The sequence below is a fragment of the Dermacentor variabilis genome, chromosome 10 (assembly GCF_050947875.1).
Source record: "Dermacentor variabilis isolate Ectoservices chromosome 10, ASM5094787v1, whole genome shotgun sequence".
Taxonomy (NCBI): Eukaryota; Metazoa; Arthropoda; class Arachnida; order Ixodida; family Ixodidae; genus Dermacentor; species Dermacentor variabilis.
In genome coordinates this window covers 16,281,270-16,294,587 of record NC_134577.1, presented here as the reverse complement: position 1 = coordinate 16,294,587, position 13,318 = coordinate 16,281,270, and the positions used below count along the sequence as shown (strand labels likewise).

The 13,318-nt window shown below is 45.0% G+C and overlaps 1 protein-coding gene across 1 annotated transcript in view; it reads right to left on the bottom strand.

Moving 5' to 3' along the window:
- LOC142559911 (lysosomal Pro-X carboxypeptidase-like) overlaps window positions 1-12,863 on the bottom strand; it is a 39,503-nt gene extending 26,640 nt beyond the window's left edge. The window contains exons 1-7 of the mRNA XM_075671600.1: window positions 12,747-12,863; window positions 11,594-11,734; window positions 9,778-9,879; window positions 8,228-8,400; window positions 6,136-6,293; window positions 3,267-3,436; window positions 1,573-1,725 (exon numbers count right to left, since the gene is read on the bottom strand). Of these exons, the coding sequence (XP_075527715.1) occupies window positions 1,573-1,725; window positions 3,267-3,436; window positions 6,136-6,293; window positions 8,228-8,400; window positions 9,778-9,879; window positions 11,594-11,734; window positions 12,747-12,863 (1,014 nt within the window). The remainder of the gene's footprint in view (window positions 1-1,572; window positions 1,726-3,266; window positions 3,437-6,135; window positions 6,294-8,227; window positions 8,401-9,777; window positions 9,880-11,593; window positions 11,735-12,746) is intronic.
- Window positions 12,864-13,318: the final 455 nt, after the last annotated feature.

Genomic DNA, 13,318 nt, shown 5'->3' with positions numbered 1-13,318 from the left:
TAGAGTTTTCAAAGCATACACCATGAGCAGAAACTGAAGTTAGACCTTTCCAGCAGTGCGATGAGATTTTCTTCACTAAACCACCGGGCTTCTTCCTTTCTTTTTTTTTTTTGCTAACGTTGTTGAATATCGCGAAATTGAAATAAATGCTGAAAAATAGAAGTTAACAAATTTGTCACTCAAACAAAAATTAAATTCTGTAAACTGCACGTATGAGGAAACCTGAAGAGGACAAAATTGATGTATTGTACTCCGCTCGGAAATATCTCACTAATTTGTGAGTGGAATTAAATTGAATTAAAGGTTATTTGTCACATAAGTACACTGCTGTAGATAAGTGGTCGGAATGGCAGAATCCAAGCTGGCACAACGGCAGATGGACTGCTCCCACCTCCCCGTGAACAGCAGGCGGCGACATGGGAGCATATTCATTCTATACATACTTGTGGTAAGAAAAGAAAAAAATAAAAGAGCAGGAAGGTAACAACTTCATTCCTTATTCTTTATTATAATATCCTTATTAACACCGCAAATATCTGTTGTGCCACACTGCGTGCCTCGATGAAGGCACGCAGTGTGGCACAACAGAACCTAGAACATTGAGAACCAGCGCGGCTTCCTGACACGAACGCCAAGGCAATGTACACGGAATTGCGTCACATCCCCCTCATACATGCCTGCTGCACAGACTGCGATTAGGCGTCGCCTTCACGCGCAAATACTTGCACATCATTGGACGGACAGACTCCCCGGACTGTTCAGCGTGTGGCACTGTAGAGACTATAGACCATGTGCTCGTGGTGTGCCCTGAGTATGCGCGGGAAAAATTGACAATGGCAGATACCTTGAGACATTTACACAATAGACCACTGTCGGAGGACCTCTTGCTAGGTGCATGGCCACAGAGTTGGCAGAAGACAGGGACAATGCGTGCTCTTTCCCGTTTCTTAGGCGACACGGGCCTGGACTCACGCTTGTGATACCAGTTACGCCATGTGTCCTTCACCTCGTTCCTCCCATCGTCATCCCCCATTGTGACCCTTTTCCTTCCTTTCTTCCCCTTCCCTTACGTAGAGCAGCAGGCCAGATGCTCCATTTTCCAGCCAACCTCTCTACATTTTCCAGTCATTAAACTACTTGCGTCACATCCGCTAACCACCAGTTGCAGGCGTTGTCTGCTAAGGTGCTTCTTGCGGTCAAGATATGCTTCAAATGTGGGCAAATTTGTTTTCTTAGTGTAGATGCACCAATGAAAATTTCACAATAAAGAAATGGCTGTTCTTTTCTTAGTTTTCTGAAAAAGGCCGGAAATCAGTAGATTTAGATGTATTATCACGGAATCACTATAAATTTGAAGGAACCAGTAGGTCTTCTGGTAAATCCGTGGATGTGGCAGCACCGGTGCGGCGATGGTGGTTCCTTCTTTAGGTAACTTCGGTACCGTAATTTCTAGAATTTAACCCAACCCCTCTGCTACCTAAAATTTAATTTATTAAGTCATTACACTCCCCAGACCGAAAAGCACGTGCACAGAATTGCAGTCTGTGCATTTCAGTGCCACATTAAGCTCACCTGGAACCGGTAGGCGTGCATATTTGCTGTGCGGTAAACGTTGTTGCATGGGCTTTTCCCGGTGCCGTTGTACACGAGGTTCATCGCATTCGCGACTGCATCCACCGTGTTTTCTTCAGTTTTGACCCCGCTGCTCAAGATATTGCAAACCGCCTGCAAAGTCCATGGCAATAACAAAAAGGAACAAAATACATCACTAGTGAAAGTGTTCAGCAAAAAACTATACTCTCAGTAGCTACGTTTAAGAGAACCTGATAAAGCCAGGCCGAGTCAGCTTGCCTCGCGCGTTCGTGCAAGTGCTAGTGAGTCGGACCCGATGAACGTCGACACGAGTTCAGTCAATTCGCCTGGCAACCTACTCAGGCAAGATGCACGTAAATGCGCTCGGGTCGGGTTGGGCCCGCTCGGCTTCTTAGTCTACCAGCTCGCGTCGAGTTCTAGTAATTCCGTGCAGTGAAAACAAGGCTAGTGCTAGTGTCAGCAAATCAGTACCTATAGAGCCGGCTGTTCTTTCAGAGGAAACTAGAGTGCCCGCAAATCGAGTGCTACTATCATGGCGGTTCCATTCAACCAGCGTCGTGCGGAGGCCGATCACGGGTGGTTAATGGAGGAGCACTTCTCCTGGTTCTCTCTTGTGATTGGCTAACGCAAACCATAGCTTTGGCTGCACTGTGTGTGTCGCGCGATTGCTCTAACATTTGGAACATTTGTAAGCCGTGTTTCAAAACTTGGTTTGAGTGGTTAACGGACGACGGACGAAAGACAACTTGTGCAAACATATGACAGGAGAAATGCGTCCTCAAAGATTCACAGATATTCAGTCTCTGACCTTGAAAGATAATTAGTGTTGTTGCTATTGTAACAGCAGTTATGTTCGATAGATATCGTGCTTTACTGATGGTATGCCAGCCAAAACGAATGGGGATAAAGTAGACATCGCGACACGTACTACAAGACACGCCAGTTGCAGCCCGAGCCATTCCATTTCTTGTGCTCCATTGCTTGAAGAGGCGGGCATTAGTTGCGCGGCAGCGAAGTTAGCTGTTACAGCGAAGTTAGCTGTTAAAACGGTATTATATTTAACTATATGTCTAAATATTTCAGGACAAAGTAATTCTAGTGCCGAAGTTATGGTAGAATGCGACGAGAACAATAATGCAGTAACACTGGGACACTAAAAAGAGGCTCCTTCTTGTCCCCGTCCTACTTCGCATGGTTTCGCACACTGTTGCATCGTTATAACTATAAATTAGCTAGCCCAACAGCAAGTTGTGGCACATAACATTTCTGTAGTGTGCCCCGTGTTCTGTTGTATGTCGTCAGCGAAAAAAGATACTCCTTTCTCTCCTGGTCTTACCTCGCATTGTTTCACATCATATAACAAAGTAAGAATTATGAACCAGCTATCCCAGCCATAATCAGTGATATGCTACATCTAGTGCCGAAGTTTTAGTCAAAGTTACACAACCTTATTTGGTAGAAATAGGTCTGCAGGCTTTATCTATAGCGTCCCTGATAACCCCTTTGTTGTTCTCGGACCTTCAAACACATCGGTGAGGCAATTAACAAATCATTTAGTAAGCACAAGTCCCTCCCTGATAGACACAGCGTTGGCTATTTATCGCAAATATGTCTGAGCTCTCAGAGAAGGGCGCAGAAAAACTGCAACGCCTGAAGCTATGCGGTACACCTACCTTGACAGGATGGGCCGGAATGGGTCCGAGCAACGTTACACCGTACGGGTAGTTGATGGTGGCCAGTATCGAGTACGTGTCTCTGATCCAGTCACGAAATTCTGGGTAATTGCTGGGCTCCAAAGCGTGACAGGTGCGAAACTTTGCCTCCAGCGTCTTGCAGCCCTCCGCTGTGGCACGCGCCACGTAGGAGACACAGAGGGCATGGAATGAGAGGGGAAGGAATATGATGCGACTGTCAAAATATTGTTACGGTGAGTGGCGTTTGTTTGCAGGTATGATTAATGATGGGGAGATGGTTCAGCATTTAACCGCTCAGATTACTAATAAACGTGGCCTTTCTTCCTTTTACCCGCCTGACCCCTTAGAGTAGCCATATAACTAGAAAATGGAAACAACTATTTATTTGCCCGAAACAACGAAGTAAAGAACACGAGGTTAACAACATTACAAAAAAGAAAGAACAGGACTTAGACCTGACCGTAAGACCTCGTAACAAAACATACACAATTGATAAAAAAATTTGAGAATAAGTTTGGGCTACTTGGAGCATAATCCATAATTGAGACATATTTAAATATGTCTCGAAGAAACTAGAGGCAAGATAATATTTCAGTGAGAAAAAATAAATTCAGGACAGCAAACGAGAGTTAAGAAATCATAGGCCAAAAAAAAGGCCGAGGCAAGTCATAACCGAGAAAACATCCGATACGCAAGACCAGTCAGTCAATGATCTTGATCAGAGGGAGTGGCAGTCATCTTTGACGATGCAAATCCTAAAATCTCCGTAAGAACAAGTCTCCGGAAGGCTCTGAAGCCATGGTTCTGTGCACAATATGACGAGAGCGTTTGCACACATGATGCTTGCTGATGTCTCTGACTTGCTCCAAGAAGAATTTCACACAAACTTAAAAATTTTTCTAGCCGCCCCAGGGCAGCCATATGAATACTAGAAGAACAGCGAGGATCACTTCTGAAATTCGCTGGGTCTCACTAGTCACGCTCTCCGCCTTGAGTAGAAATAAGCAGGTATAGCCACCGCCTTATTTCCACTGCGCTTAGCTTCGCACGTCCACTAAATCATCACGGCCTTTCAAGGGACACTGTAGAAAAACACTAGTTCTCGATGATAAATTCATCTTTCTACCCTCTATTGTCGCTTGTTTAGCCGGTATAGGTTGATAATTAAAGGCAATGCAGGTCAGTTTCAATTTTTTTACTTCCGCATCGGAACCTCGGCACCGTTTCGTCGATGTGATGTCACGGATTCCAAAACGAGAGAGCGGTTCTCAGGAAAGTGAAAGCCTGAATAACAATGATAGGACGGAATGTCGCTGAAAAAAACAACCTTTCAACAAACGGAGTTGTTCGTCAAGGCAGCAACGTCAGCCAACTCCCCTTATCGAAACGACGGCTTCATTACATTCCTCGCACTAACATTTTTTATTATACCGTCACAAATTTCAAATGCATCTTTTTTCCTGTTCGGGCTGTTGTAGCACCGTAGAAATTGTTAAAGCGTGCTAGCATCCGTCTTTTGCTTTCTTTTTCTCTCTTTGATGTAGTCCATCATCGCCAATAAAAAAATTAGCTAGGCCCGAGCAGACGACGTTAAACACCATGACGTCACGACGAGCTAGTGAGGCAACTCCACGGCAGTGTTGCCATCCGTCTTTCGTGTATGTTTTTTTTTTCCTCGCGTGGCAATCCTTTCCTCACAATAAGAGCGCCTTTTACTATAATGTAGCAAGGTCATGTACTAATACGGCTGAAATCATTTTTCTCTTTCGTACTCCTTTAAAACCTCGCAACGCCTGCCGTCTGCTGGCTTAAGCTCCTCAGTGAATTATTATCGGCCCTATGTATTAGCGGCATCAATGTATTCTTTCCTATGAGGGCCGCGGTGGGAGGACCCTAAGGTCTAGTGGGGAAGCAGTCTTTCTTTTTTTTATCCATGCATGTCACCGACTTCTTTATCCAATTTCGGGCCTATATCGTGTAATTTTGCTAAAGCACCGGATATCAGCGCTGAAAAATGCATTTTGGTTCGTTGTATGTAATGTCCATTGTGCCAATAGTCACTTAAATGCGTTTATACGTATCCAGATACAGGTCATGCGTGAATATCCACTTAGCTTTTCGACATCGAGCCGTAAAAAAAAAACTCGCTATTAATCCGACCATTCTTAAATAACGTGGTGAGGCAGGAAAAACAAATGCGACACAAACGTGGTCACTAAACCTAAGCGCGGGCTATCAAATGTACGTGGAAACTGTAGTTCCGTAGAATGAAAGCTTTGTCCGAGGATCCGTCGTAAAATATATCTAAAATTTTCATTCCGCCGAAGTGTCGGGAAGAAATTAATTGACAACTGTATTCCGAAATTCCGCGTCTTGCCCTCTAAGTCAAACGGGCCTTCTAGAGGACTAAAAGTAGAAATCGGCTGGGGTCGCTGAAAGCGCGGAAACAGTACATATCCAAAATACAAGTTTCTTCAAGACGGAATAAGTGCTTTTTTCATTGTCATCGCCCTTCCCAAACGTTATCGCACTCCCGCCTCCATTCTGCATCCCCATAGGCAAAGCGAACACGTTTATGCAGGTTGCGCTCAAGTGAAGTAAGCGTACTGCTTAGATAAATGCGAGGACCGTCAAAAACTAAGTTACTCTCGCGCAGCGTTCCGAAGAAACGGAGTTACCCCAGGTTAAGTTAATCTAGTACACTAGTTAAGTTCCCGTCGATTCTTTTAGTGTAAACATGCGCGTTGAAATGGTGGGAGCTTTAGTGACATCATGTAGAAGTTTTTCTGTTTTTTAGTTGACAAAAGCTGACCAGAGGGCACGCTCTAATTTTGATAGAAGGTCTCACGTGTCGATCCGAGCTTGTCGAGCACGGGCCAGGTGCGGGACACGAGCTTGCGGCATCCCGATGACGACTTCTCGAATGCCTGCGTCACGCCTGTGTAGTACCGGTCGCAGGAACCGAGACCAGGAAACATCCTGAACGGGGCGCTACTGGCCAGAGCACTGGGAGAGGACAACGAAGACTTAGGCAAAGTGACCACTTGTGTGCGTAGAGTTAGGCAGATAAATTATCTATGAAATATTCGGAGCAGCGAACACAACCCGAAAGTGGCACACAGCAGGAAGAACGCTTGTTGGGATCTGCGTATGTCAAATGGAATAGAGGTTGATTATTTAAAATATGTAAGGTTCCAGCTGAAGCCAGGTGCTACTGTGGTGCAGTGTAGGCCTTCGTATTGATTCCACCCTCTCAAGTTCTTTACCAACGCAGTAAAAGCTAGGTACTCGGGAGTTTTTGCCCATACCACTTCAAGTGCAGCAGAATGCGGCCGCCGTACCCATGGAGTCGCATCTGCGACCGTGCGCACTGTGTTATAATATCTCCGAACTGTGACGACTACGATGGGTCAAATTACGGGTAAAGCACACTATGCAAGCGAAATAATTTAGCACGAGTGCATTTCCTTCGAGAAATCTTCCGCACATAACTCGTAGGCGACTATCGTATCTCAATTTTTTTCTTGACAGCGTTTTTTTTTTCTAAAACAACGAGCGGTCTGTACTATTGCTTCGCCGGACTGCTAGAGCGTCCTAAGGTTAATTTTTTTCTTTATTAGCGACTGGAAGAGTTGGCGGAAGGCTGTGGATAAAGCAAGAAAAGGCACTAGCCTGATGGGACCTCGTCACCCATTACATATGACTTTAATGAAATCCCAAATCCTTCTCGACAATAACACAACGAAAACTTAATCGACATATCGGCGCTGATATGGATTCCTTGTTCACACCGCAGTGGACGTAAGTTAGTCGGAATATGACGTAGTCGTCGTAAGATCGTCATATGACCACATGCAGCATTCAAGGGCGAACAATATTTCTCAGCCAATCATGTACTGAGTGTAGGAGACATAAGGACGCCGTCATAAATTGTCATATGACAGTATGCAATCTAAAGACGCGAATATCACTAACCCAGTCATGTCCTGAATACAGTAGACATGAGATCGTCGTCATCGAGGTTGCCGTCACAAAGTCGTCATATATGGCACAACAGTAAAACATCTTTAAAACGAAGTGCTCGGGACCTCCATAATTCTTCGTTATAGAAGCCATCTGGTGGCGAAGGTCACACACCGTAGCACTCACACTGGAGCTGGCTAAGCACGTTCAACAAACGAACACCATTAATTACCACGAATTTAAGAGAGACCTACAGAAATGAGTAGCTAATGTTTTTCTCGTGTGCAGTTTGTCTGAAAGAATGTGACCATGTAGCCGGTCACGGCGTGCTCCGCGGCGAAACACACCAGCTACACAAAGTAAAGCTGCAGATCCTCGATTCCCGCTATTGTCTCCCTTGGCGTCTGAATTCTTGGTTTACAGAATCTTCATTACTGTGGCCTTCGTTGAGATTTGCGTAGTTCCCGCCCTGGCCGACTTTGAAGACGTCGTTGGTAGTCAGCTGCAATAACATCATCCCGTCGTCATCATCTGCGACATATTCGTCAGCCGTCGCGCCCGCTGATGCGCTACAACTAGCAACGTGCGATTAGAGCGATTCATGGAGCAACAGGACGACGGAAAGTTCAAGTGCATCGCCAGTGCTGCCATTAGCACTAGCTCAGAGCGCACCTTCACGACGTTTGCGAAAGGCAGGGGCGGCACCGCTATGTGCCGTTCGTTGTAAAGCAACAAATCAGTGGTCGGGGGCGCCTATATTTTTTCAATCTATAGGAAAATTCGTTCTACTCTCTTCGTTTTAGAGGCGTCCACAATACATGTGAAAGACAGGAATTCAGCCGGGACCTAGTCAATCCTTTGTTATACAGGTAATTTCGACGAAGAGACGTTTTACTGTATATGCATGCCTTCGAGAGATCTGACTCTGCACATCATATCCAAAGAATTCAGTAACGCACAATCGAAGAGGCACGTACGCGTTGACGATGTGGGGGTACTTCATCCGCATCCACGCAGCCAGCATGCCTCCGTAAGAGCCGCCAAAAGTGACCACATCGCGGTTCTGGGCTCCTGGAAGGTTTCCCTTCAGCCATGTCAACAGATCGACGTAGTCAGCCATGGCTTGCTCACTGGATAGGCACGTCATGTGCTCAAGGTCCTATAAAATCAGACGAGACGTTTAAAGGTGGGCAAGACGGCATGGTCATCATTCACCACCACGGAAATTCAGGTATCACCTTAAGTTATGGTCAGTAAATCGTGGTGTTGTGCAGTTATGGTGCACAAAAAAGTGTTTGATTTCTTCCAATGAACCTTAGTTGTGTGTTTAGCGCTTCGTCTGTGTGTTTCCTTCGTCTCGTATCACTTAAAACGTTGCCCTGCTCACTAAATGATTTCCTGACGAGAGAATATCTGCATTGTGCGTGTATTTGATCGAAGGATTGGCTGATACCGTTGTAAACGTTTCTGCAGTAGTAACAGAACCAACTGCGGTTGTTAGCTGTTTTGTTGGCTTGCTTTTGACGCGTGGTACCACTTTAACGTTCAATATAATTTCTGCAGTGTATCAAAGAAACATTTAATTTCACATTGTGCCGCCTACAAATGAGAAGTCACAGATTCTAAACTACTCATCCTTATTGGAAGTGGCACGTTGTCGTGTCCATATACCGAATCCTTTACAAACGTTGTTACGGCGCCGTGGTTACCCTTAAATAATATCAGGGACGGGAGAGAAGCGACGTTCAAATTGAACCGTTGGCCTTATAGGGGCCCTGAACCACCTCTCGGGCTTGGTGAAATGACATAGTCTGCGGGTGGCATACTTTGCTATGAACATTCTCAGCCAAGCTTTGCTGTAGTGTACGCGGTGCGTGGAGCTCGCAAGCGGATCGCGAAGTCGCCTTTTTCTCAAACGCTCTCTTTTCAACGGAAGGCCCTGTCGTCACTCTCTTCTGGACGCTTTATTTCGTCATCGGACGTTTTATTTTTCCATTCCCTATGACGAGCTGCTATTGGCCGATAGCTGACATCAAGCTGCGGTCGGCTACATGGCGTAGATACCGAGGCCACCGCGGGGTGCCGCCACGAGTCCACTGGCTGAGCACACTGCGGCTCGCTGGAGACAACCACGTTTGGCTTTTGTTTAGCGCGTCGTAGGCACGAAAGGCGTAAGTCATGGCGTGTACCTCGACACCCAAATTAAATGTGAACTGCCCGCCACGTTGACATTTAGAAGGCGGAGCGTTGTGCGCACGCCCCACTGCAAGTAGCCTTCGCAGTACAGGGCATTGAAGCAGGACTAGGAGCACAGAAGGTGCCATGTTTGATCGCCAATAGCTTCGCTTCTGCTGAACGCACTGAACTACTCTTTGCGGCAAAGTATTTCTGAAATATTCTATTTTCACTTCAAATGTCTTTTTCCATTTCGAAAAAAAGTGGTTCGGGGCGCCTTGAAGTGCTCCCTTGGCCCCGCGTGAATTGTGTCTGTACAGTACAGTCTGTACAGTACAGTCATTTCACTTACCTTAAATGAGTCATTTCCGAAGGGCAGGGACTGACCATAGTAGCGGTGCTCAGCAAATATAAGTAGCGCCCGGAACAATTTTCCCATTTCCCACATGATGCCCTGAGGTCAACATAAGAAAGAAAGAGGTTGTGTTATGAAGCGCCACTTCAGGAAATGTAATAGTGTAAGCTCTATTTAAGCTCCTTAGATTCCTTCTACATTGTATTGCACGTCGCTTTCAATCCCTCTCCAAACTAACTAGGAAGCGATTCCGTAACATACACACCTTGTATAGGTATGATGTCAGATGCGTGCGAAACAGTACGGTAGTAGGTAATTCAATATTATTCTGGTCACCATTTTTCGACAAAATTGACGCGAATTTTACATAGGCCTTTGTGTCATCACAAACGACGAGATAAACCTGTAAAGCGCATTTATGATACCACGGAATAATATAAAAATCAAGTATGCCGCGCAAACATGACAGCCCACCGCGAGATGTTGTAAGGGGGAAATTGTAACAAAGCCGACTTGTATCGGAAAGCTACAAAGGAAACCCATCCTGGTTTCTCAGAAAGGAAAGCCTCGCAGTTGAAGACAAGTTCGTGCTGGTCCGGTTATGGGCTACCATTGCATCTTCGTGATGCAGTCGGGTGGATTAGTTTTCCCTTTCATGAAATTTCTGCCCCCTTGCGAGCTTCTGCAGTGCCGATTGCCGAGCACACAGAAGGAGATGCTTACTTTGCCTGCAGTGCCGCTCAATGCCGAAGCGTGCACTTGAGACCAAAGTACGAGCGAATTTTCCCCTCTGGCAGGTGTGCTTCCATCTCCTGGCTTTGCGCATGATGACTTTTGGTTGATGGATCGGGCATCTCTCTACACACCCGGACAATGCACCGACGCAGCTTCGACCGGCACTTGCAGTCACAGAGAGAGCAACGTGAGAACCGGAAAGAGTTCCCTCCGACAGTGGACGGCACTTTACGTGGATGTGCTGGTTCTGGCGCCGAACGATGATATTTAAGCAAAAATAAAAAAGTTTTTTCACGTTCGTAACATACAGGTCACTAATATTAGTCGACTTGAAAAGAGCTTATGTCACTGAGCTATTTTGGGATTCCAGAATGATGAAGTGACCTCGAAGCTACCCGGACAATGATGTTTCGAACGATGGCCTTCAGCTTCTCCCATGTCAATGGTAATAGGCTGTCTGGCTAATTTCGTCATGCTTACAAAACAGCAGCTGCGAAATATGTTGAAGTTCTTAAAGTCGCTTTTTATGGGTGATGGGAAAGCCTCATTTGATTTAGTTTTTATGTATCACTAGATAAATAAATTTCGACCTTTGACTAAAACACCCCGTTCCATGTGATCGCTTTGTATCTCATTTATTTATTTATTTATTTATTTATTTATTTATTTATTTATTTATTTATTTATTTATTTTGTTTTATTTTATTTGGTATACCTACATCGTCTGTATGGCCATTATTGTACGGGGTTGAAATGCAGGCGGTCACAATGGAAAAATATTCGCCAGCATCAAAATAACACATCAGTAAATGCAACAACTGTTAAGCACTGAAATTCGCAATAGCGCAAGACAAACTAACGAAGAGTACAATAATTTACGCTTCCCTTTATCCTGGTTTCCAGCGTTGCAGTTTCGTGAGCCGCCGACCTTTACGCACTTTTTGTGAAGACTCTGTCGCAGATTACTGGCTGCCCAAATAATTCAGTAAATTAGTTTATTCTATCATTTTCAAACGTGAACGGGCTAGAACACGCGCAACGTGTCTGCACCTTTTCCCGTAGCCTCACCCCAACTTACAGTGCTATGCACGAAGGATTCAATTGCCATCTCGTTTCCTGGGTAGAAGAGTATCGGTCCGTCCCTATTTTTCCAAAATTTGTGGACCATGACGTACCTCATCTGGAACGTGGCGTTGTTACGGTACGAGAAGTGGTCAACCTGAAACAGATAGCCAGGCGCAGCGTTGCACTTCGAATGCATATTCTTATGAGCATATTTTATTTTTATTTGTATTTGTCGATGCATCTACATGGCTACGTACGTCGGTATATATATTTATGGGTAAGTGTCTATAAGTCTATGCGGTTTACAGCAGAACTTTACAGCAGGTTTACAGCAGAACGCACAATAAAATTTCCAAAGCATAGAGGATCGGCATAAACATTCTTACAATGTTATTTCTCCCACGGCGCGTTATGACAAGCGGATCCTATTAAAATTGAACCTATTAAAATTGCTACTACTATTATTTTCCCCTTTTAGTGCGCCAAATGCAAAGCCCGTTAATCTGCAAATCGACGTCGGCGAACTTCTGTTGCTTTCAAGGCATGGCGCTGCTTATACGAGCGGTACCAGCATAGGTGCTTAAAAAGGTGCATGCCTTTTTATTATTATTATTATTATTATTATTATTATTATTATTATTATTATTATTATTATTATTATTATTATTATTATTATTATTATTATTATTATTGTTGTTGTTGTTGTTGTTATTATTATTATTATTATTATTGGCAGCATTTCGATGAGTGATTGTAGGACAGGCCGCCTTTTCTTCTTCCATGGCAAGGTTCCCTGCGATGTACCAACCCTAAAATCATGCAGCGTCGTCGTATTGTGGCGGCATATACCGTATGCATCGCAGCATGCTCTTTGTTCCACGGAAATTCACCAGAGTGCGCTACAACGCCACGAAGAAGCGATCCCACGTGACAGCACGAACGTGCATCGCGTCCCTTCAATTTTGCTGCCACCGAACGCCCGGCCGCGTACTGCTACTACTGTACAAGCACAGATTATGCCTATATGCGAACTGAGTGTTCGTAAAAAAATAAAATGAAAAAGACGACAGGAATGTGGTGACGAAGGGTCCTGTACCTAACACCGTTCTTTAGAATGTTGACGCTCAACAAACTAGCCCGACTTCCCAATCTCGTACAGGACATACCTTGGTAGTGAAGTTGTAGAATTTGTAAGGAAGCACTCTCTGATAGGCAGCCACGTCGAGTGGAGCCAATGTGAAGGTCAATAACCCCACCACTGCGGCCACCAGCAGGTTTGCCATTTTCGAAAGCTGAAACGGATAAATTGCGAACATTTATGTTTATTCTGTCTTGTTTATTCTTACTCACAACGCTTACGTTTGAATTAGCTTACCTTTATTTTTTATCTGTACCTTTTTTTATCGTACTTATGCAGCACTAAGCAGGATCCTAAGAACAGAGTTCATTGTCTGGTCACTGTACCTGACGTCGCGCGCTGGTAATGACTTCAAAGTTTGAACGCTGCGCTATGGCAAGGGAGACGCCCACGTCCTTGGTTACAAAGGCGCGATTAGTGAATGTCCACGCTTGAAGAAAGTGCATCGGGACTACATCCTAGCCATCTTCTCCCGTTAAAAAATACTTCAGCACTAAGAGTGTTCGTAATGAAGCTAGAGCCTACGTACTCAATATATCCCCAGACCATGTACGCGTACCCTGGCATTAGCAACGCCGCTAAGGCAATCTCATGGCTTCG